The sequence below is a fragment of the Narcine bancroftii genome, chromosome 2 (assembly GCF_036971445.1).
Source record: "Narcine bancroftii isolate sNarBan1 chromosome 2, sNarBan1.hap1, whole genome shotgun sequence".
NCBI lineage: Eukaryota > Metazoa > Chordata > Chondrichthyes > Torpediniformes > Narcinidae > Narcine > Narcine bancroftii.
The window spans coordinates 159,665,865-159,692,085 of record NC_091470.1 but is presented as its reverse complement, the minus strand read 5'-3'; the positions used below and the strand labels follow the sequence as shown (position 1 = coordinate 159,692,085).

The following is a 26,221-nucleotide window of genomic DNA, read 5'->3' as shown; positions in this document are numbered from 1 at the left end:
TCCCTCATCCTGACCAAGTCACCTGACTGTAAATACAGAACCAATCGAAACTCATTCAGAGTATACTCCATTGTTTATATACCCAAGCGATTCAATCTCTCCTCATAAGCTAGCCACCTCATTTTTGGAATCAACCTGGGGAACCTCCTCTGCACTGCTCCAAAGCCAGGTTATCCTTTCTCGGGTAAAGAGACCAGAAGCTCCAGGTGTGTGGCCTTGTCAGTACAGTGTAAAGTTGCAGCAGAACCCCTCTGCTCTTCAATTCAATTCCTCTTGCATTGAAGGCCAACAAACCATTTGCCTTCTTGATTACCCGCTGCGCCTGCAAACTAACTTTTGAGATTTGTGCACATCGCTCTGCACACGGCCCGCAGGAATTTTTCACCCTTTAAATAATAAGCAGATTTAAAACAGTTTTTCCTTCTAAAGTGGGTGATCTCAGTGCTGTTTCCCAGACCTTTCACCCAGTCACTTAACCTTGCTCTATCTCTCTGCACGTCTTCCCCTCTCTCCATCCCGTTTCCTGCAACTTCTCTTCGCATTCTCTTCCCCAACCCATCCGGCACCCTTTTGAGTCTTCCCATTGTTGGGCATCTATTCATCTTCTTAGCATCTTTGGCCTTTCCTGCCCATTGACATCACTCTCCCTGCACTCCTCCCTCCAGTGTAAGTATCAGGACTCCCATTCGTCATGGGGACTTGACCTCATCTCTGGATTAAAGTCTTCTTTGATACCTGGCTCCAGTCTGGGCACCTTCTGAATGGGTTTCTTTGCTCCTATGTTCCCATCGTGCACCACCATTGGAGTTGCAATATGAAGACAGCAGAAACTTCCATTATCGTGGTTCTGCCAAGGGTTCAGGTTGTTTCAAAGTGGATTACAGCCAATCAAATGCTTCTGAAATGAAAACAGAAAATGAGGAAAATACTCAGCAAGTCAGGAAGCATCTGTGGAGAGAAAAACGCAGTTGGCACTTCAGGTTGACGATTTTTGATGACCTTTTACCTGAACCCTTCAGAATGCTACTGATGTGTAATCATGATTAAAGTGAGGGGTGGGTTGGTGGCACAATCAGCTGTAGATCCTTCCCCACACATTACAACCCAACATAACAGGAAAAAGAGGAAAATCAGCGAAAGATGGGCCAGGAATTCTCAGCCGTTTTTATGTTCTGATAGTGAAGAGTTCTGGCGACTGTGGAATCTGCAGAGAAGCAAGGTCATTTTTTTTTAAAAAGAGAATTGTTTCTATGATATCTTGGAATCTCGGTTGATGGAAAGAATCGAAGGAATAATGAATTTTAATGCAAATACTGTTCGAAGATGGAAGACATTGATAGCTGTGTGAGATTATTTTTGCTGTCATCAATGACACCGCGCCGCTGTGTTTTGATTTAATATCGGGGTGAATGGATGAATTTGTGCTGAGATTATAGCTATCAACATGTCTTGATGCCATCTACTATAGATGGATCATTTAATCTACCTGCCTCAGGACACGAGATGAGAAATTCAACGGGGTTGTATTGATTCTCAAGCCATCAGAATTGGCCAGGGTAGAATAGTTAGTGTTCAGGAGAATGTTAGCCCCTGAAGACTGAAATATGAAAATTGAACTGGTGGTGACACAAAATAGTTAGAATTGTAATTACAGTGAGTGAACAAGGTACCGATCAATATATGTCAGTACTTTTGTCTCCGTGTTTCATCACAGCATGCCTGTATATACAATGCTGAGCCCACAGACCAATGTGATGTCAACCAGTCTGGAGGTAGATCACTGCAGTGTGAACATCAGAAATAACAAGGGGAAGCTGTTCCTTGAGTGTTTACCACATTGTATATCAAAGACTGGCTGGTGATCCTAAGCTTGTACTCTTCTGAGTATTGATAGCACCCTTGGTCAACCAAATCCAATCCCAGTTATCTACTCCACTGTACTTTAAAAGAGGCTTTCATTTGGGCATCACACTTCTGTGCCTGGAACCGGGTGTGAACCCTTGTACTTCCCAATGTTGTTTTTAAGTTTCTCAACAACGTTTCCTTTGCAATGCTTCTATCCTCCGATGCACAGTTCTAATATCTAGTCAAAACACAGTGCTGAAGAAACTCAGCAGGGCTTGAACCTTTCATCAAGGTATGAGCAAAATGTAGGCAGGCCCCCAAACAAAACAAACCATTTGTTCGGGTACCTTCCCTCATTTTGTGTTGCATTCGGAGGCTGGTGTTTTACTTCTGAAATCCAGTCCTCAGTTATTTTTGGCAACGATATAAAAACTTTCCCTTTGATCTATCAATCCCTGGATTGCCATGGCTGGACCACTTTTCCTGTTCTTTTATGACTTGCTTGCAAGTTCTTTGGAAGTTGACCATTCCTCGTTCTTTGTCATACACGTTACTATTAAACTGTCCCCATCAACAACAGTGAACACACACCTTTGTGGTTTGCTTTATCCAGATTTAAGATCCTGGTTTCAGCCTGAAATTGCAATTTTATGTTTTATTTGATTATATATTGTGGTTATTGTTCCCGGCAACACCTTTATCTACCAAATCATCAGATAACACTTTTCCTTTACACACTACAAGATCTAAAGCAGCCCATTGCATCGATAGCTCCTCAACTTGAATAGTGGCAAAGCTCTGACACTGAGGGGTGAGTTGATCACTGAGTTAAACAGGCCCTTTGACCAAACATGTCCATGCCAACTAAGTTCTACCTGAGCTAGACCTGTATTTGTCCATATCCCTCTGAACTTTTCCCATCCATGTTCTTGTCTCTTTTCAAGATTACAATTGTGTCTGTCTCTCCCACTTCCTCTGGCAGCTCATACCACCTTCTGTTTGGAAAAAGTTCCCTTTTAAATTTTTCCCCTCTCACCTTAAATCTATGTCCTCTAGTTTCCTGGGGAAAAAGACTATGGCCATTGATTATGATTCCTGTGAATTTGAATACAGGTATTATGCTGTTTTACAACTACTTGCTTTATGAAAATTTGCCTTTATGAAGAAACTTGTTTTCGCTTTTTACGAAAGGATTTGACTGGGTTTTTGCTTTTTTCGAAAATTGCCTTCGTTGGTAGTGAATGGGGCTTCGCTTTACACCACCATTTCAGCTTACGAAAGGTTTTATAGGAATGCTCTAGTTCTGTAAAGTTGGGTATTCCTGCACCCCCTCAAGGCCCCTCCCCCCCTTTCCTCCAATAATGCAGGGAGAAAGGTCCCAGCCTATCCAGCCTCACCTTTTAACTTAAGTCTTCTTGACCTGGTGACATCGTCATCATCAGTGCACAGAAGGTGCTGGAGGAACTCAGCAGGTTGGGCAGCGTCCATGAAGAGCAGGAGGAGGTTGATGCTTCAGGCCTGGGCCTCACTTCAGGTGCGCCAAAAATTGGGCAGGCGCTCAAAGAATTGCATGAAGTGAGTGGAAAAAAACTAGAGCCCCTGAAAGAAGCCTCACATGGTCACAGGGAGAAGGTGCAAACTCCGATCAGAGAGCATCCAAGGTCAGGATTGAACCTGAATTACTGAGAGGGAGATGAGCTCTACCAACTGCATCACAGCGATGCCCCTCAATTGTCAGTGTGTTTGGGTGACTAAGTTCCAGGAGCTTCAGTCTTTTAGTCAAGGACATTGCCCAAGTTCCTTTTTTTAAATTTTTTTTATTTTTCACACTATGAACCATATTGACCAAAATACACATAAACCTTTCCCTCTTGAATATACACATTTTCTCCCCTTTTTCCCCTCTCCCTTCCCTCCCTCCTTCCCAACCCCCTCCCCACCCAATCAATGTTCAAGATATATGATACATTAAACCCATTAAACAATGTCATCACACAATGAAAATAAACAAGAAAATTGTGTCATCTACTTTTACATACTGGGTCAGTTCATATCGTCTCCTTTTCCTTCTGTCATTTTAGGGGGTGGAGGTCCGCGGTAGGACTTCTCTGTTGTGTTCCATGTACGGTTCCCAAATTTGTTCAAATACTGTGATGTTATTTCTTAAATTATGTTATTTTTTACCAATGGAATACATTTATTCATTTCTATGTACCATTGCTGTATTCTCAGGCTGTCTTCTAATTTCCAGGTTGACATTATACATTTTTTTGCTACAGCTAAGGCTATCATAATAAATCTTTTTTGTGCTCCATCCAAATCGAGGCCAAGTTCTTTACTTCTTATTTTACTTAGAGGAAAGATCTCTGGATTTTTTGGTATGTTGCTTTTTGTGATTTTATTTAATACCTGATTTAGATCTTCCCAAAACTTTTCCACTTTCTCACATGCCCAAATTGCTTGTACTGTTCCCATTTCCTTCTTACAGCGAAAACATCGATCTGATAATGTTGGGTCCCATTTATTTAACTTTTGGGGCGTGATATATAGCCTGTGTAACCAATTATATTGTATCATGTGTAACTTCGTGTTTATTGTATTTCTCAGAGTTCCGGAGCATAGCTTTTCCCATGTTTCATTTTTTAATCTTTAGGTTTAGATATTGTTCCCATTTTTGTTTAGGTTTACAGCTTGTTTCCTCGTTCTCTTTCTCTTGTAGTTTGATGTACATGTTTGTTATAAATCTTTTAATTATCATTGTGTCTGTAATCACATATTCAAAACTGCTTCCTTCTGGTAACCTCAGCCTGCTTCCCAATATGTCCTTCAAGTAGTTTTTCAGTTGGTGGTATGCAAACATTGTATCGTGAGTTATACCATATTTGCACTTCATTTGTTCAAAAGATAATAATTTATTTCCCGAAAAACAATTTTCTATTTTTTTGATTCCTTTTCTCTCCCATTCTCTAAAGGAAAGGAAAGGTTATCTATTGTGAAAGAGATTAGTTGATTTTGCATCAATATTAATTTTGGTAGTTGATAATTTGTTTTTTCCTTTCTACGTGAATCTTCTTCCAAATGTTGAGCAGATGGTGCAGTACTGGTGAATTCCCCTGTTGCACAAGCTTTTCATCCCACTTATATAGTATATGTTCAGGTACCTTCTCCCCTATTTTATCTAACTCTAATCTGGTCCAATCTGATTTTTCCCTTGTTTGATAAAAATCTGATAGGTATCTTAATTGTGCTGCTCTATAATAATTCTTAAAATTTGGTAGCTGTAAGCCCCCTTGTTTGTACCATTCTGTTAATTTATCTAGCGCTATCCTCAGTTTCTCCCCTTTCCATAAGAATTTCCTTATTATTTTATTTAACTCCTTGAAGAATTTCTCTGTTAGGTGAATTGGTAATGATTGAAATAGGTATTGTATCCTTGGAAGATATTCATTTTAATGCAGTTTACCCTTCCTATCAGTGTTAGTGGTAGATCCTTCCAATGTTCTAAGTCATCTTGTAATTTCTTCATTAATGGCTGATAATTTAATTTGTATAGACGGCCCAGATTATTATCTAGTCTAATACCTAGGTATCGGATTGCTTGTGTTTGCCATTTAAATGGTGATTCTTTCTTAAACTTTGTGAAATCCGCATTATTCATTAGCATCGCTTCACTTTTATTTGTGTTGATCTTATACCCCGATACTTCTCCATATTCCTTCAATTTCTTATGTAATTCTTTTATTGATAATTCTGGTTCTGTTAAGTATACTATGACGTCATCTGCAAATAGACTTTTTTTATTTTTATTTTTTATTTTTATTTTCTGTTCTTATCAGTTCTGCCAATGGTTCTATAGCTAATGCGAACAGTGAGGGAGATAGTGGACATCCCTGCCTAGTTGACCTGCTTAATTTAAATTGGTTTGATATATATCCATTTACTGTCACCTTCGCCAATGGTCCCTTATATAATGCTTTAATCCAATTAATATATTTCTCTGGTAGGTTGAACCTCTGTATTACTTTGAATAAATAATTCCATTCTACTTTGTCAAAGGCTTTTTCTGCATCTAAGGCAACTGCCACTGTTGGCGTCTTGTTTCCTTGTACTGCATGGATTAAGTTAATGAACTTACAGATATTGTCCATTTTTCGTCTTTTCTTAATAGATCCTGTTTGATCTAGTTCTACTATTTTTGGTACAAAATCAGCCAATCTGTTTGCTAATAGTTTAGCTATTATCTTATAATCTGTGTTGAGTAGAGATATTGGTCTCTATGATGCTGGTGTTAGTGGATCTTTCCCCGTCTTTGGTATTACTGCAATTATTGCTGTTTTGCATGAATCTGACATCTTTTGTGTTTCTTCAATCTGGTTCATTACTTCCAGGAGAGGAAGAATTAATAAGTCTTTAAATGTTTGGTAGAATTCTATTGGGAGTCCGTCCTCTCCCGGCATTTTATTGTTCGGTAGCTTTTTTAATATATCCTGTATTTCCTCTATTTCAAATGGTTTTATTAATTTGTTTTGCTCCTCTTCTTGCAATTTTGGTAGTTCAATTTTAGCTAGAAATTCATCTATTTTGTCTTCTTTCCCTTCATTCTTAGTTCGATATAATTGCTCGTAAAATTCCTTGAAGTTTTCATTAATCTCTGTTGGGTTATATGTAATTTGTTTGTTCTTTTTCCTTGATGCCAATACCGTTCTTTTAGTTTGTTCTGTTTTAAGCTGCCAAAGCTAGTATTTTGTGTGTTTTTTCTCCTAGCTCATAATACTTCTGTTTTGTCTTCATCATGTTCTTCTCCACCTTGTACGTTTGTAGTGTTTCGTATTTTATTTTTTGTCCGCCAATTCTCTTCTTTTTGTTGTATCTTCCCTTGTTGCTAATTCTTTTTCTGTACTTGCTATTTCTCTTTCCAGCTGTTCTATTTCCTGATTGTAGTCCTTCTTCATCTTAGTTACATAACTTATTATCTGCCCTCTGATAAACGCTTTAATTGCATCCCATAGTATAAATTTATCTTTCACTGATTCTGTATTTATTTCAAACTACATTTTAATTTGTCGCTCAATGAATTCTCTAAAATCCTGCCTTTTAAGTAGCATGGAGTTTAATCTCCATCTATACGTTTTCAATGGGATGTCCTCCAGCTCTATTGCTAATAACAGGGGTGAGTGATCCAATAACAATCTAGCTTTATATTCCGTTTTTCTAACTCTCCCTTGGATGTGGCTGACAACAGGAACAGGTAAATCCTTGAGTATGTTTTATGTCTACCCGAATAATATGAGTATTCCTTCTCCTTTGGGAGTTGTCTCCTCCATATATCCAAAAGTTGCATTTCCTGCATTGATTTAACCATAAATTTGGTTACTTTGTTCTTTCTGCTAGTCTTTTTTCCAGTTTCATCCATCTTTGAGTCCAAATTAAGGTGAAAGTCCCCTCCTATCAGTATATTCCCCTGCGTATCTGCAATCTTCAAAAAGATATCTTGCATAACACTGCCCAAGTTCCTTTACTCCTCAGTAGCTCAATCACCCATCCAACCTGTGGTCCTTTGTATAACAAAAACCCATTTCCATTCTTTTCCATTTTAAGTTGCCCTCCTTTGGTTCATTGCTGAATTTTGTCTGACTTTGCCTGGGGGGGGTGTCCCTCTTTAAATGTTATTGGCAAGATGATGGTGATACCCTCTAAATGAGTAGCTTTAGCTTCCTCTTAGTCACCATTTTCCAGGGTGCCTATCACTGAGCTTGGCCCTCCTGCTTTGAAGTTCAGGACCCATTTCCAAATTTAATAAGCTCTCTCTTCCTCTTCTTCCTGCTGAGTTCTGACAAGTTAAAACCCACGTCTGCTCTCTGCACTTTTCGCAACTGTGCGAGCGAGCGAGTTGGACGGCTGATGGGGGAGTCAAACCTTCACTGTTGCTCCCCAGTTTTTTAAGGAAGGGCTCATCATGGCAGTGACTTTTTGAACAGTACTGCATTCCCTTCCCTTTTATTTCTCTCCTGTCATGGTGCTTTTCGTTTAGATGCTCACAGATCGCTCTGCATAAAAAACAGGCTGATGTGGAGAGCTTACAGGAGCGGTTGCAGAGCCAGATTGAGGAGAACAGCCTGATTCGAGAGTCCATGGAGCGAATGCAGATGCACTTTGACCAGGAGAAGAAGCTGAATAAAGGCATGAGGCAGCGCAAGGTAAGACGGTGCAAAATGTCCCCAGTGCATGTTCACAATCGGTGATCAACCTGACATTGAAGATTGCCACTGTCAGCTTTTGTCAACAAGATTTACCAACTTGTAAATGCATCACAAGATGGTTGGCATTCCCATCAACTCTCCCCAGATTTTACCAATAGACTAGCAGCCACTGCAACCAACAACTTTGGGATATGGGAGGAAATGGGAGCACCAGGCAGAAATCCACATGGTCACAAGGAGAATGATAAACCCAGCACAGGACAGTACCTGGGGTCAGCAAGAGACATCAAATAGGGGCAGGACCAATACAGTGAGCTATGGGGTGCTAGGAAATATCAAGATATAGAGGGACATTGAGATTCAAGCAATTTATTGAAATCTTCAGACATTTCACAGATCAATTATCACATAAAGTCTGACATCAATCCACATAACAGGATATTTGGTGACCAAAAGCAGAAGTTTCAAGGAAAGTCTCGTAGGGGAGGCGTGTAATACAGAGATGGAGAGATTTAGAGAGTGAATTTCAGAGTTTGGCTCGTAGATGATGAAAAGGGATGAGGTAAAAGGATAGATATTGTGGTTCTATAGAAATGATGTGACAAAGAGACTGCTTGGTGGACACAGAAGATCACGGGTGACCCACAAAGGCATAGCTCCCTGGGCAATACTGAAAGGCAAAGGGAGAAGAAGGTCTTGGCATGGAAGTGGATAAATAAATCCAGGTGCTTTGCCAAACCCCATACAGGAGGGGAGTTGATGGACTGGAGAAGATTATCAAGATAGGGTAAGATAAAGTCACAAAATGATTTGAATATGGGAGGAGAATGTGAAATATGAGGTGCCGCCATTTTGGGATGTTAGGGTATGGAATTTTTGATAAGCTCAAACTTGGAGAGAGGGAAATTTCATATATTGTCAGAGCAAAGTTTGGGTTCACTGTCAGCTCTGATGAGGGGCCCAAATCCATTGTACCCTTTTGCCTGTGGTCCTTTATATAAAGAAAACCAATTTCCATTCTTTACCATTTTAAGTTGGCCTCCTTTGGTTCATTGCTGAATTTTGTCTGACTTTGCCTGGGGGAGTGTCCCTCTTTAAATGTTATTTGCAAGATGATGCTGACACCCCTCTAATCACGAGTAGCTTCCTCTTAGTCTCCACACTCAACGAAATGCCTAACCTGAGCGAGCAAAGAATTGCAGGAAGAACTCAGCAGGTCAGACCTATCCATGGTTAGAAATGGTCAATCAACTTTCCGGTGTGATATTTGGGATAAAGGGTTTACACCTGAAACATTGACTGACCATTTCTACCCACGGATGCTGCCTGACCTGCTGAGTTCCTCCAGCAATTCTTTGCCTTCTCAAGATTCAGCATCTGCAGCTTTTCTGTTTTTCTGAAGTCCCCTCTTGTTGTGCACTTTCATGTTTTCACTTCTCTCTCCAGAACATGCACTATTTCATTTGTGCATTTTTATTCTCCAAGATGAAGGTTAATCAATTCCATATTCCGTATTTTCCACCAGGAAAATTTTCCAACATCAAATGCTCCTTTTATACTGAATATCCCCTGTAGCAGGCAGTTGGGGCAGACTGAACTGTTCCAAGTACCTGTACACGTGGGCTCATATGATCCATGTATCATTTGATGTTACATTGTCAGAGGTTTCCATTTTGAAGTTCTGAAATCCAAAATGATCCAAATTCCAAAACTTTTTGAGCACCGACATGACGCCACAAGTGGGCGCCAGTTTGTAACCAACCATCGTTCTGCCAAATCTACATGCATTACATACTGTGCTTTTTGCCAAAAAGCAGAATTTCTAGTATTTGGTGCTGCATTTGTAAACAGACTTTTTTTTAAGTACAAAGCATTATTCACATTATTAAACACATTATTCCAAATTCCAAAAAAATCCAAAATCGGAAACTCTTCTGGTCCAAAGCACGTCAGGTAAGGGTTACTCAACCATGTAATCCTTTGCACATTATTTATTACAGAATTTTTTTTTTGTAGTTGCACAATCAGTGTGTTTACATTTCTTTCTTTGTTTACATTTCTCTCTTTTGAACATATTTTCTCTTCTTGAGTAGTTACAGATAAGTAGAAATTCTGCCATGCCTGCAGGAAAAAAGAATCCTAGAGTTATATGTGATGTCATGTATGTACTCTGGTAATAAATCTGAACTTTGAATCCATTTTCCTCAGTAAATGGAGAATTTATAAGTGGTAAGTCGTGAGTGGGCACAGGCCTAGCAAATGGAATGGTAAATGTGAGGTTATCCATTTTGAAAGGAAAAATGGAAGATCTGTGTATTATTTAAATGGCAAGCGATGACAGGACTTGGGAGTGCTTGTGCATGAATCACAAAAGTTTGGTTCACAGGTGCAGCAGGCCATCAAGATGGCAAATGGAAGGTTGGCCTTCATTGTTGGAGGGATTGAATTTAGGAGCAGGGAGGTTATGCTGCAACTGTGCGAGGTAATGCTGAGATCACATCTGGAATACAGCGTGCAGTTCTGGTTTCCTTACTTGAGGAAAGCTTTGGAAGTGGAGCAGAGGAGGTTATCCAGGTTGATTCCAGAGATGAAGGGGTTAGCCTATGAGGAACAATTGAGTTTTCTGGGATCAAGAAGAATGAGAGAGGATCTTATAGAAAGGTTCAAAATTGTGAAAGGCTTAGATAAGATAGAGGTGGGTAAGTTGTTTCTGCTGAAGGTGTGACTAGAACTAGGGAATGTAGCCTCAAATTTAGGGTGATAGATTGAGGATGGAAATGAGGAGGAACTGCTTTTCCTAGAGGGTGGTGAATCTGTGCAATTCGCTGCCCAGTATCTGCCACATCTGTACTGAATCCTGCCCTTTTCACCTGTTCATTTAAAATTAGCAGTTCAAATGTTTTGCTCAAATAATTTAGTCAGGAATTTAACGTGACTTGGTCTGGAAACACTGAGCGGGGAGGCTACCTCATTAAATATATTTAACTCAAGGTTGGATAGATGTTTACATAATAGAGGAATTAAAGTATATGGGGGAAAAGGCAGGTAGGTGGAGATGAGCCATGATCTCATTGAATGGGGGAGCAGGCTCGACGGGTTATATGGCTGACTCCTACCTCTATTTCTTATGTTCAACTGGTCACACATTCTCCACTGATTGATATCCTTGGATGAGTCGGACTGTTCTGATTTCTGACCATTAGTGTCTTCAGTCCAAGTCGTGTTAAATTCCTGTCCGAATTATTTTTAAATTTAAATTTAGACATACAACACAGTAACAGGCCATTTTGGCCCACGAGTCTGTGCCACCCAATTAACCTATACGTACCTATACTGGTATGTTTCAAACTGTGGGAGGAAACTGGAACCCCCAGGGAAAACCCATGCAGACACGAGAACATCCAAACTCCTTTCTGACAGCACAGGATTTGAACCCTGGTCACCTATACTGGTATGTTTCAAACTGTGGGAGGAAACTGGAGCCCCCAGGGAAAACCCATGCAGACATGAGAACATCCAAACTCCTTTCTGACAGCACAGGATTTGAACCCTGGTCCAGATCACTGGCGTTGTAACTACACCAACCGTGTTGAGCAAAACATTTGAACTGTTGATTTTTAAATTAACAGCATCAAAAGCCAGGATTTACCACAGATGTAACAGATAGTGTACCAGAAAATAAAGCACAATAAACCTAAAACAAATGAAAATATATCCCATGCCGACCAGAGAACGCTCTTTGAACTATAGTTCACTGGAGCCTCGCAGCTTCCCTGGTGGTTGCAAACATGAAGGCAGCTGCAATAGGCATCAAGCCCTGGGTTTGCCACCACTGACAACCATAAATGATGAAATGGAAAAAAATCCCTCTCTTCAGAACTAGTTCCTGAAGACTGAACCTATTGTACACAAGCTTCCACCGTCAGCTGTTTCCTGCAGAGGTTTGCTGATGAGAGGTATGTCTTAACTACACTGAGCGAGAAGACATGTGGCGTAGTCTACTGTCTGTTTATGGACAGGACATTAGTGAGGTTTAGGGACCATAGAGTCATATGACAGTATGCCAATGAGTGAGGCCATTGAGTCTGCAATGACTCTTGATCAAAAATTAGATTTCTTTTTTTCCCACTTGATTTGCTGAGTTCCTCCTGCAGATTGTGATGAGCTAAGATTAGATACTCTGGTTCACCCCAATCTACACCCACTGCAGCCCTCCTTCTGACTGTTTCTCACATTTAAAAAATTTAGACATAAAGCCCGGTAACAGGCCATTTCGGCCCACGAGTCAGAGCCACCCAATTTACAACCAATTAACCCACACCCCCGGCACGTTTTGAACGGCAGGAGGAAACCAGAGCCTCCGGGAAAAACCCGTGCAGACACGGAGAAGATACAAACTCCTTACAGACAGCGCGGGATTCGAACCCCGGTCCCAATTGTTGGCTCTGTAAAAGCATTACGCTAACCACTGCTGCCCTTATTTAGTTATATGCACCATCAGTTTTTTTTTTTGTTTTTTTTTTAATTTTTTATTTCACCATCAGTTTAGCAGGACATTCCATACCTTAACCCTTTGTGGCACAAAAAAAAAACCCATTGTCTTTTCGCTACTTATCATAGATTTTTGTCGTTTGGTAAACGATCTTTCAAATATTGGAAACAGGTTCTCTTGCTGTCTGTAAGGAGTTTCCATGTTCTCCCTTTAACCTTCATGGTTTTCCACTGGGTGCTCCAGATGCCTCCTATCCTCCAAAGACATTCAGGGTTAGTAGGTTAATTAGTCACGTGGATGCATTTGAGAGGCCAAAAGGGCTTGTTACCGAGTTGTATCTTTAAATGAAGTTACACTGCTCCACTCTTTCATGTTTTTAAACACTCCATTAAATCCCGGCCGTCTTTTCTGATCCTTCCACAAATCCTTCAAATGCTCTTCGAGATGGGGTGCTCACAAAATGGGCCGATGTTGGGTGCAGCTTCCTGGCTTTTGTACATTGTTTATTGATAAAGCTAATTGGCTGGCCATAACATGAGGATAAAATAATGTCCAGGCACAAAACAGTTGCAATCAAATCCGCCGACGATTTCCGGTCAAATCCGCCGACGCTTTCTGGTCAAATCCGCCGACGCTTTCCGGTCCAATCTGTCGACGCTTTCACTCAGGAGAAATGTGCTTTTGAAAAAGTAGCAGGAGATTTTCAGATACCATTAAATCGGCGTCAAAACAAGCTCCAAGGTACTGAGTAGAGAATATAGTAATTAGTTTGGGTTATACTGCTCTGGTGATTCAGGATGTAAGGGAATCACAGAGTTGTGTATCATGAAAACAGGCCCTTCAGCCCAATATGTCCATGCTGACCAAGCCTACCTGATCTAGTCCCATTTGCCTGCACTAAGAATCTGAATTTATTATCATGAGCATGTCACAAAATTTGTTTTATGGTAGCATTACACTGCAAATATTGCTATAAAATTACATTTAAAAATAAATACTGTAGTGTAAAATTAAGAGAAAGTGAGACAATGTCTGTAGTTCATTGTCCGTTCAAAAATCTGATGGTTGAGGGGAAGAAGCTGTCCTTGTGCTGCTGGGTGTTCGTTTTCAGGCTCCTGTACCTCCTTCCTGATGGTAGCAGAGTGAAGAGGGCATGGCCTGGGTGGTGAGGGTCCTTGAGGATAGAGGCTGTGGTGTGCTGTTAGCCAGAATCGGACACACACAAAGTAAAGACTGTACGACAGGCTTTAATCCACAAAGACTTCCACAGAGCCAGGCTAGCTGTACCTGCGGTAACTCTGAGTGAGCTTCGGGAGGCCAGCGCAGGCTTATGTCTGAGAGGTGGATTGACACCCGACCGGGTGGGGATTGATCCCTTCAGGCCGACTGATTGACAGCTGGCCAGGTGTTGTCCTGTCCCCTTACACTCCTGCAGGTACAGAGGTTGCCCCCTGCAGTAGGCCGGTGGTGTAGCACCACAGAGGATGCTTTCTTGAGACACTGCCTCTTGTAGATTTAATTTTTTAAATTTGGATAAACAGCATGGTAACAGGCCATTTCAGCCTACTTATCCATGCCGCCCAATTTACACCCAATTAACCTTCACCCTCCCCCAGTATGTTTTGGACAGTTGGAGGAAGCTGGAGCCCCTGGGGAAACCCCACGCAGACACGGGGAGAATGTACAAACTCCTTACAGACAGCGCAGGATTTGAACCCAAGTCCCAATTGCTGGTGCTGGACCATGGACTGCAACTTGTGGTACAGCTGAGTGTTGACTCGCCAATTGCTTGGAACTTTTGAGAACGAAGGGAGAATCCAGCTGTGAAGCAGAGAGCGGCAGAACGGCAGCTGGAATGGCAGAGGGCAGCTGAAGAGCTGTGTGAAATGCACATGCCTCATAAGTGAGGATTTGTAAGTTTACTGCAAGGCAACATCAGTCATTTCTGTCTCCATCATTCAGTACCATTTCCTTTGTTATCAGTTAAAGAACTGAATGTGGACATTGAATTTTGAGATTGAATTCTGTGGACTGTATTTTTTTGGACTGACTTATTTGACTGACCTGAGAGTTTTGGGGATTTTATCATTTTTGAATATTGGGCACAGACTGTAATGGTCTGGGTTTTTACACATACTCACTGCTTATATATTTGCATGTTTTCTACAGATTCTTATAGTGGGGTTAATTGTGTTAAGACATTATATTGTTAATAGTTATTAATCAATATAGAGTTAATATTTAACCATTTTGAATTGCATCTTCTGTGGTTGCTGGTTTGAGACATCCTCAATGGAGTGAAGACTGATGCCTGTGATTGTGCTGGCCGAGTTAACAACTCTGTAGTTTTTTTTCTTGACCTGTGCATGGGCACCTCCATACCAGTCACAGGTAGAAATTGGCAAGCCTTTGATGACCTACCAAATCTCCTCAAACTCTTCATGAAGTATAGCCATTGACGAGCCTTTTTTGTGATTTCATCGGCATGGAGGTCCCAGGACAGATCCTCAGAAATGTTGACACCCAAGAACTTGAAGCTCTTAACCCTTTCCACTGCTGATCCCTCAATGAGGACTGGTTTGTGTCCTCCTGGTTTGCCCATCCTTAAGTCCACAATCAGTTCCTTTGCTTTGCTTTGCTAATGTTGTTGTGAATCAGCTAGCTGAGCAATTTCCTCCAGTACGCTTCTGTGATTCTGCCGACATCCATGGTGTCATCGGCAAATTTGTAGATGGCATAGTCCATATACCTCTCAACCTTTCCTCTCCAAATACCTTGATATCTTAATACCTTGATACCAGAATATCTTTTAAACACTGTAATTATACCCACTTTTACCACTGTCAGCCCATTCCACTCACCTTCTATCGTCCATGTGGAAAAACCTGCCTCTCAGGCCCCCTTTAAATCTTTCTCCTCTCACCCTGAACCTGTGCCATTCTAACCTGGGGAAAAAAAAAAGACTGAGACCATTCACCTTGCCTATGTCCCTCATGATTTTATAAACCTTCGTGTGGTCATCCTTCCAGGGTACAATCATTTTTGGTAAGCTCTTCCCCCACCCCTCCAAAGGCCCTCTTTCTCACTGAGCTCTGGTTGCAAGGAAGCTTACTTGTGCAGACATTCTTCACACACTGGTGAGTGTTAGACTCACATTCAACCATGCAGAGACTGTTTCTCTCTGTCCGTGGGGTACATGTAGTTGGTTTCCTGGATAGTGATCAGGAAGGAATGCTTCCACGGATGATTTTACTATCTCTCCTTCACGCTGATCAATCTTGCACTCTTTGTTAGCTACAATAGCTGACTCAGCACAGAATGGAACGGTACCCAGCAAATTCTCAGTCTGAACTCAAAAACGGAAGGGTGACGCAGTTAGCCTAGTGGTTAGCGCAAGGCTATTGCAGCGTCGACGACCCAGGATTGAATCTGGTGTTTTCTGAAAGGAGTCGGTACGTTCTCCCTGTATCTGTGTGGGTTTCCCTTGGGTTTTCTGGTTTCCTTCCATCATTGAAAAACATACAAGTGCTTGTAGGTTAATAGTTGTATTTGGGAGGCACGGGCTCATGAGTTGGAAGGGCCTGTTACTGGGCTGTATGTCTAATTTTTAAAAAAAGTAGGTCAGGCAGTATAAATGATAGTTATCATTTCAGGTCAATGGCCTTCCTTCAGAAATGTGATGGAAAGGCATCAACCTGGAACATTGGATCGATTTTGGGAGGAGCTCTAGCAGATTTATCTTCTTCTCTGCAGCCTTATAGTCATGGAGATTCATCCACCTCAAATGCTAGTGGTTTCTCCCTCCACAGATGCTTCCTGACCTTTGAGTATTTCTTGGGGATTGGATAGGTCCAGATTTTTGGATTTTCAGTTAGTGCTTTTAAAATTTTAAATTAAGGAGGAATAAAGAAGAGATGATCAGGTAAATTTTGATAGTTTATTCATTAGCAAATACAGCATGCTCCATTTATCAAAACGAGCAGTTTTAAAGAAAAAAATGTTTTAAAATGCCACTGTGCATCTGTGGGGCTCACGCATGCACAAAAAAAAAGCCTGATAAATTTTAAGTTTGAGTTTTTGAAAAGTCCGGTTTCTCAAGTGGTCCAGATTTCTGGCATCCAGATCTTTGGATTTCTACTGTATTTCCAACATCCAGCTTTTTCTATTTCCAGCTTGTCGGTCGGTCTCTCTGATTCAGTACAAATGGTAGAGGCTTGCACTGTACTCTCTACAAAACACCCTGTTGTTTTCACTGCAGCCAATGCATTTGTGAATTCACACATCTCTCATAGGTCCTGAAATTACAAAGGCACTTCAGAATATTCCTCAGTAATTCAAACCTTAAATGCAATAAACAAATTAATACTGAAGTATTAAGAGCAGAAGTGGATTGGATTTGATATGTCAGGGCAGGGGGAAAGACTCCAGTTAGCCTGCAGTAAAAAAAAGCTCACTACATTGCAGTGTCTTCCGTGTCCCTTTCAGGAAGTCCCAGAGCAATTGGCAGCCAGTGAAGTAGTTTGGAGGAGTAGTCATTCTAATACAGGAAATGTGTCGCAATCTGTGTGCAGCAAACTTCCTCCAAGCAACATGTGCCAAATGATCATAATGCAAATTGGGAGATGGGTTTGGCAGGAGACCATGAAAATTCTCCCACTTCTTTTTATAGTGTGACAGTTCCATCTGCAAGAAGATGGGGCCTTGCTTTAACGTCTCATCTTCGGAAGTGCAGCACAACACTACAGTGTCAGCCTAATTCTTCATGGTCAAGTCTTTGAAACGACAACTTGCTGACAAAAAAAAACAAAGCCACAACTGCCAAAAGGCCAGGCGGCGGAAATGAAATCAGTCAGGGATTTTTCCATTGCCTGTCCAGAAGTCTTTGCGAGGAACTGCCTATGTGCTGCTGGGAAATGAGGGTAGAATTACATTAAAACCCATCCCCTACAAGTAATAAATGCCAATTTTCACTTTGTCTACTCTACAATTATGGACGTCTACTAGCACATGTAACACATACACAAAAATTCTCTCAAGTAAACATAAGCTGGATTCCAAGGTGGATTTTTAAAGTACATACTCCCCAACCCACACTAATGTACAGTAAAACTCTTGGTATCCAGCACCTATGAGGATTGGTAGATGCCAGATAAGTGAATTTGCCAGTTGCTTGAGATTGTGTGTTGCGTGAATGGCGAACTAACTGCTAGGGGGCAACAATTTCAAACTTTCATATTTATTATCTATTCATTTTCATCTTTTTTGCCAGTTGCTTGAATTCTGGATAACTGTATTCTTGACTTTTGGATGTTGTAACATCGTTTCCAAGACATTTTGCAGGAGTGTAATACCCATCAATGTAGATGCTGACTCAGCCCAAAAACCAGGCATCCTCTCAATCAAATTAATCACCACAAGTTAAGTTTTGCTTCGTCATAGTCCTTATGATACCATCAGACTATTTTTTTTGCAAAACAAGATGTTTCTACACATTTTGACAGTTTAAGGAACTGCAAACAGGTTCTAAAAATGATTTTTTTTGGTGTAAGGAATTAAAGGGCATATTTTAAAACATTTAATTATTAAAATATTAAATTTACCATGAAACTGACCACTGTGCACTGACTGAGTCATTGTGTATGGCCTTAAAGTTATTCTGCTATTTAAAATCAACCACACTCATAGGTACTTGAGTAGATTTCCTAATTTATAATTCATACTTTTGAGATTACACATGGTTCATAAAATATGTTATGACTTGAAGCTTATCAGAAACTAGAATATATTTAAAAAAAAACAAAAAAAACTGCCTGGGTTTTGGAATGAATGCTTGAACCACCAAGTCACAATTCTGTCCCACTGAATTTCTTCCTTCTGTTTAATGTAGACCATCCATGCTGAACAGTTGGATGGAAAAAGAACAAAGTCTCCATCTCATAGCTGTGTGAAGGAGGATATTCATGGCAAGGTAAGAGATTGGGCTACTACACTTAGGACAGTGATTACTTCTGCACCTTTGCATTTGTTGCTGAGGGAGGTTAGGGGATTAAAGCAATTTGCAATTTTGGTGTAGAGTTAGAATTACACTCACATCAATTGCAAAAATTGTTAACAATTAAGTGAGGTACACTTACAGATTGAGTAGTATATTTGATGGTCTCAGAGGGAGGAGTAGCCTTCACTATTTCTGGAACCTCCTGAACCCCTGCAAGACTTTGCAACCTCCTATTCTGGCCTCATATTGTTATGAACCCAGAGGACCCCAAAACTCAGCAGCAATAGATATTCACCAAGACAAACGGTTCCTTAAAAAAAAGTTGCTTTTAATTATATTTAAACATGAAAATAGAATCAAATTTTAACTTATCACTATTAACTTACTTAACCTAACTTAACCCCCCTCCCCCCCTTCTAATTCTAAGCACACGTGTATGTAATGTGTGTGTAAGTTCAGAAAAGTTCTTTGGTTCACAGTCCAAACTCAATTCTCATTCCTCCAAGTTCACTGGTTGCAGGCAATTTTTACACTGTGCACAGAATTCAACATTTATAAAGTTCACCAGGCTTTGGTGCTTGAAAGGTAAATGGTTATCACTCAGGAAGGTTCTTGTTGGTTTTCAGAGAGAGATTTATTATTTCTTTTACTTCCATCAGCCACTTCAGTGTCTTGCTGAAGAAATTTGCCCCATCAGGGTTCTCCAGGGTGATAACCTCTTTCTTTCAGGTCGCCACAGAGTTCCTTCTTGTTTCTCTTATTTCAAGTGAAACATTAGACAGCCAGTCCTCTCCTCTTGCATGAACCACAAGGGCTTTGACCAGGCCGTCTTCCAAAATGGGGCATTCTACAAGCTTGCGAGCTTGTCCTGTTCCAGTTCCAGCTGCTGGCTGTAACAATGCAGAACTGATCTCTGTCTCTCTCTGAGAAAAAGCCTGTTTGACTCTCTCTCTGCTTGCAAAACCACATGACCCTCTTACAGCAGCAAGCTCTCCTCCGGACAATATGCGGCTCCAACAAACTCTTTCATCTGTTGCCTTTTATAAACAACAATCCATTAGTGAAGTCTCTTGAGCAATATTCAAAGCTCTTGCAAAAGCTCTGAGGCCCCGATATGTCTAGCATGGGGAAGAACTCCAGTATTTTAAATAAAATCTGTTTTAAAGTGTTTGTATGTGACAAACCTTTCCAAATTTATCTCCCAAAAACATATCTATATACTCTGTCACTATATATATATATATATATATATATATATATTTTAATTCCTTTTAATTCCTCCTTGAGTTGATTATGGCTGTAAGCAATGAAATTCCTTCCCTGATTTTTATGGCTGAACTCTCCAAATTTAATTCAACCTTTTTTTTGATCTTGCCTTATTGACCAATTTTTTGGTCAACTGACCTAATATGTCTTCACAGGAGCTTTGCTGTCTACCTTCAATAGTGCTCCTATGTAAGTGGCTGGGGACACATGAAAGGCAATGTATGAACACGCTGTTGTTGAGAAATACTCACCCCTGTAAGCTTCTGTATAATAATGTTAATACATTAAGTCATTTTAGGGATATTCGCGAAACCTTTTCTCTGTATGTAATTGCCCGGTACTTGCCCTTCCAATTCTACTCATAACATCCCTGGCTGGGAGTGTTGGGGGAGGGAGGAATGAATTAAATGAACAATACTGTTCCCTCTAGGTTTGCTTTGACCAAGCAGAACTCCCTTAAAGGGGTGGTTAGCGTGACTTTATTGCAACCCTGGCGACCCAGGTTCGAATCTGGCACTGTCTGTAAGGAGTTTGTACGCTCTCCCCGTATTTGCATGTGTTTCCTCCAAGTACTTGGATTCCTCCCACCTTTCAAAATGTATGGGGATAGATTACTTGGGGTATTTAGACGGTAAGCGCTCCTGGACCGGAAGAGTTGGTTATCGTGCTGTATGGCTAAATTTAAATATGGCCTGGAGCAGAGCTGATTTTCTCCCTTCCTAGAAGATCCATTTTATTACTGCTATCAGATTACCATTTAATGCAGTGTTGGCCCCTTGCTGATAGGAATGGCTTGATTCCTATCAGTCTGATACATCCTTACATTTGTCAAATGGGAGTGCTTCTTCCTTGTGCTTTGTTTCTGCTTTGGCTCCAGACAGAGGCTCGAAGGAAAATGATGGAGGAGAAGCTGAAGAGGAGAGATTATGAGATTGAAATTCTGAAGAGAGAGCTGAGAAAGCAAGGCCAGGATCTGTGTGACACCACAACACAGCTCGTCAACCTCCAGAACTCTCTAGTATGCAGACATCATGCAAAAATTTACTGTGAGCCAGCACATGTGTAACCTATGCACAGAGTTGCACATGGTTCACATTCAATGCAAGATTTTTTTCTCTCTGTTTGTTATGACTGAGAGGATTGATGCCTCCACTCCTGGCTGAAAGCTAAGGGGTCCAGTGTAAAGTGAATTAAGAGTGGCCTATATAAGGCAACAAATGCTAAAGCTGAGAAGTACTTTGTCAAGTCTGCTAGAGTTTCATCTCTGTTTTCCTGAGATATCCATGAAGTGCTTGATACTGGGACTGAGTCAGGAAATTTAATGATCAACTTTCATTTATGTAAAAAAAAGTATACATAAAAGACACACACCTCCCCACCCCCTCCCCCGCACCGGTTATCCAGAATTCAAGCCACCATCAAAAGAAATTGTGGAAAATAAATAGGTTGAAAAAAAATCTAACAATTTAAAATTGGCGCCCCCAGCGTTTTCCTGGCCAATCACACAACACCCTATCTCAAACAACTGGCAAATTCATTTATCTGGCATCTACCAATTCCCTTAGGTGCCAGATACCAGTGCTTTACTGTATAAAGCACTCATTACATCTCTAAGGCTAATAATCTGGTGGTGTAACTTGGCTAAATGCGAGCAAGGCATTGCCTGGGAGGAATTAACATGCCGAAGGGACTGAATAAACATGTTCACTTGAGATGACGGGATAATTTGAGTACTCAACTGAGATACAATCCCACTGTGTTCTCAGGCTTGGTGCCAGCTATCTGTGTTACTGACTACCCCTGCACTGCATTAGACCAGCTCCCTTTGCTGTAACTTTTTCAAACTGGTTCTCTTGATTCTGCCATCAGCTCACAGAAAAAAATTAAATAATTACAAAAAGCTTTAATCCTAATTACTTGCTAACATCCTTAATGGAGATCTTCATCTGGAATTTGAGATCATACTGGTTGGATCAATTTCTGTGGGAGGGTGACATTAGCCATGTGTGAGCGTGTGTGATAAAAGAAGTTCTGTATGGGAACAGAAGCCCTTTTCACATTTGCAAATGGTCCCAGGAATTAACAGCCAATCGGCCTTTAAAGTGTCTAGTGTGAAAGCAAAATCAGCTCAATCAGATGATGTCATCTCACGTCGGGGATTGACAGTCTCGACACCTAGTAACAATCCCAGGCATCTGAAGACGATGGCGTTGCAATCAGGCAAGTGTGAAAAGGGCAAATGCATTGTGGGATTGAAATTACCCTTTTTTGTTGAGTGCAGGAATGTGAAGGAAGATTAAAGTGAAGGTATAAATTTTGCTGTGGGAATTCCTAGCAGGAGAGAGAGAGGAAATAAATAGCAATAGCGTGGGAAAGTTGGTAGTGCTATAGCGTACAATTTATAAAGCCCGTGGGGAAAAGTAATGGCGGACTGACTTCCCAGATGCCGTGTGGCAGGAAACCCCTCCATGGATGCTCTGTGCATACCGCTCTCTCTCTCTCTCTGCCGCAAGGCATTCTGGGAGGGCAGGTCCGCCATCGCTTTTTCCCACTGTATTTATAAATACACAATAGTGCTACCAACTTTCCTATGCTCTATAAATTATGTGTGTTAGTACTGCAAACTTTAACATACTGTATAAATTGTGCACTAGAGCGCTACCAACATTCCCACACTGTTTAAAAATTGTCCAGTATTGCTTTTATTGGTCACTCTTTCCCACGGTCCCTTATAATGCATGATTAATTTTGTTCAAATATAAGATCATAATACATTGATCAGGATTTAGGGCAGGTCCACCATCGTTCGATGTGTCATGAAGTCACCAGTAGAAGGTCGAACAGTCCTAACCCTACACAGGTGAGCAATGAGTAAAGGGAGAACTGCCCACCCTGGAGGTAAAAGGACGCACAAACCCAGATGGGCTTTCTCCCCTTTGTGGTCTGGGGCTCAACGTAGAAACATGGGAGAGTGAAAATTAACACAAGCAATGTCTCATGTTTCTGACAATGTGCCAATTCAGAAAGGAAGCTATTGAGGCAAAATGCAGAGAAACCTAGAGGTGGGTGCTTGTCTGAGAACAATAATCTTTTTTTTGGCAATGGTTGCTATCTCTCTGCTTGCGATCATTGGAGTCAAAAGATTGTGTTAGAAATATCCCATAAAACCTACAGAAAGCAATAAGATTATATTTTAAAAATCTGCAGTGACATAAGATACAAATGGAATGGGATGAAAGTTCACTCCGGTCCTGAGTGTCACTTTATCTTAAGCAATGGTAGGGGATCTTTTATTATCTTCATCTATCTCTGGCATAATCATTCCAGGTTCCCATTCCAAATTGCTTTCCAATGTCCACTATCCCACCACCCATCACGGCAGGAACTTGTGGCTATGTATGGAGAGAACAGAATCAGGCATACACCCATGGTCAGAGAGCCCCAGGTCTGGGCTTAAGTAAAGACTATTGAACTTCCAAAGAAAACCCAGCCAGAGACCGAACCTTCAGGAGATGAGGGAGCAATAGAACATAATTTTAATTTTACTAGAATAGAGTGCGTTATATTTTGGATGAGTAGTGAATTTACCTAGAGCTGGCATTAATTTTCTGGGGCCTTAGCACATATTAAACTCTGGACCTGTTTCTGTTTGTGCATTCCTGCTCTCTTGTCAATATTTTCCAACATGTAAATTTATTCAATGGTTTTCTTTCCCAGGAGATGAAACAGAGGAAACTCCCAGAGGAATAAGAAACCAGTAAATCCAGGATTCTCTGAAGCCTTCACACATTCTCACAGTGCATCCTTAGCTGGTTCATTGCTATTGTCAGAGAGACCAATATCTCTGGTATTTCTCTAATCTGTCAAGTGTGAATATTACTGTGGTAAACCACTGTATGTATATAATTGTCTGGCCTTAACCATTGGCCAACTGTACCTGTGACTCCTCTCACAGGCTCCTGAATAAAGGTGACTGTCCCTCTGCCCCCTCCTCAGTTCAGGACAGTCGACGAGCAGGGATGTGCCTTCATTCTATTGCAAATAAAAGCCTCTCAGTTTTGCTCAACGTCAGCCTTTTGAGTCATCGATTTTATTCGCAATAGTCTTGACAATGGAGCAGGTCCTGAAGCCAGAGAAACTGGAAATTGACCCTCAATCGCCTGAGGCCTCCACCAACTTTGAACTCCAGCTGAGCTGTTTCAAGGTGTTCCTGCAGGCTTCATCAGCCATTGTTCGGTTGGAGAACAATAAGTTACAGGTACTGCACTCTCGAGTCGGGCCCCTTGTGTACTCGATGATCAGGGACGCCGCATCGTCTCCGGAGGCAATGGACATGTTGAAAGGCTTCTACCTGAGAAAGATCAATGAGGAATATATGCAAGATACCTCCTAGATCCCTGAAAGCAGCAACCCAGGAAGTCAAACGCCATGTATCTCTGAGAACCCTCAGATGGGCCTGTGAATGCAAGGCCATGACGGTCGTTGAGTACACGGAGGACCTGATTAGGGATGCCTATGTCACAGACATCAGGTCCAATTACATCCGCCAAAGACTACTAGAGCAAGGTGAGCTCAGTTTGCAGAGGGTGGCCAAATTAGCAGGCACACTAGTGGTGGCCCTTCATTGTCAGCTTACTCAACCGACAATGTGGCCACCTCATTGTGGGTGCCACCAATTTGGGACATGTTGCCACTGTCATGTCAGCCGTACGTCACAAGGGCCTAACGCTATGTCCCACCAGAAACCCGACCATGGCCACTGTACTCTGCGAACACTCGAAGTGCTACTTTTGTGGCCTGGGCAAGCACCCAAGGAAACACTGCCCAACGAAAGAAGTGGTCTTCTCCAGCTGTAGGCAGAAAGGCCACTATGCCAAGGTGTGCAGATCAAAACGCCCCCCCTCCCTTGCAGCACCGTATAGGGGCCCCCACCTTGTTGCTGCCATCCCCGGCAACTAATGGCACCACGTGTGAGTCATGGAGGCTGCCATCTTAGTCCCCATCAACTCTCCAGACCAATCCCACACCACATGAACATATGTTTTCCCTTCCCAGGAACTCGGCAACGGGACCACGCTGCTGGTATGGCTGGTCCTACTCCAGAAATGTGAGAAGTCACAAGTCCGACCTACTGGTCGAAAAGGTCCACCTCCTCCATACCCACCCCCAATATGCCTATGAGGCATATCCTGATGGGCATGAAGACACTGTCTCCATTAGGAACCTGGTGGCCTCAGGGACTCCAGAGACCACCACTGACCACCCCTCACTCCTCACAATGCACCAGGGCCATGGCACATTACCTCAGCTCCAACAAATGGCACACCAGACTCATCACCGCGTACCCATCAGCTCAATGCCAATGACTGCATACAGGTGCCCCAGTTTGTCCAGGACCTCATCACTTCACCACAGTCACAGCCGATATTACAACAGTTACAGTAGAAAACCAAACCACTTGAAAGACTTAATTTGTTAAGTCAACATTTCAACCCGCCAAACAAGGGGTGAATGTGGTAAACCACTCTATTATTTATCTGACTGGGTGCACCCATTGGCGGACTATATCTGTGGCTCCTCCCACAGGTTCCTGAATAAAGGTGACTGTCTCTCAGCCCCCTCCTCAGTTCAGGACAGTCAACCAACAGGGATATGCTTTAATTCTACTGTGAATAAAAGCCCATCAGGTTTGCTCAACATCAGTTTTTTGAGTCATTGACGGTGCATCAATTACATTACAGAAAAGAACTGTATTTATGCAAACCTTTCACAGTCTCAACTAATGAAGTATTTGTTAAAATATAGTCACAGTTGTAACATGAATACTTTACATAGATGCTTAATTAAATGGTGCCTATTTCATCTTATTGGATTATTTAATCTTGTTTAATTTGCTGAATACTCAGCTTTACACTGTGTTCCACTAAACTATAAAGGTGGTAAGATCTGAACCTGAATTTTCCTGTTCTCCTTGGAGAACTATAGATGCGGATTCGTGTATGGTGATATGTAATTGCACCACTAGGTCACCAGGGGTCATCCCGGTGACCTTGTCTATAAAGCAGTCCAGAGCTACAGTCTAGCCTTCCAGGTTCGTCTTGCAGAGAGACAAGACCTCAGTGTACATATTAGTTTATTAAAGCTGTCTTCTACTCGCACTGCTGGTGTGGTTATTGTCAGTACAATCTGTTTTAGAAAGAGGCCATCAGCATTCTGTGTAAGTGAATGAGAATTCACAAGTCCTCCCCCTCCTCCCAGTGCTGATAGATGTGACAGATACATTTCCTGTTGCCTTGCTTTTGTCAGTCAGTAGATCAGGAACTGGACAGAACAAACAAGAAAACACTGTGTGCTCCTTGAGAGATTTGGAATGAGTTCTCTGTAACAATTGGTCTGGGTTGATGTGGGTAGTTGTCTTTCCAG

General features: G+C 41.5%; 1 protein-coding gene across 4 annotated transcripts in view; it reads left to right on the top strand.

Moving 5' to 3' along the window:
- The window catches only part of LOC138754542 (forkhead-associated domain-containing protein 1-like), a 157,838-nt gene extending 131,882 nt beyond the window's left edge, over positions 1–25,956 (top strand). For 3 of the 4 annotated variants that reach the window (XM_069918944.1, XM_069918945.1, XM_069918942.1), the window contains 4 exons: positions 7,877–8,042; positions 18,425–18,505; positions 20,676–20,816; positions 23,516–25,956. In XM_069918944.1, coding sequence (XP_069775045.1) covers positions 7,877–8,042; positions 18,425–18,505; positions 20,676–20,816; positions 23,516–23,548 — 421 coding nt within the window. In that variant the 3' untranslated portion in view covers positions 23,549–25,956. Of the gene's footprint in view, positions 1–7,876; positions 8,043–18,424; positions 18,506–20,675; positions 20,845–23,515 lie in introns of all 4 variants that reach the window. The other variant, XM_069918943.1, reaches the window with a different exon arrangement.
- The last annotated feature ends 265 nt before the right edge of the window (positions 25,957–26,221 follow it).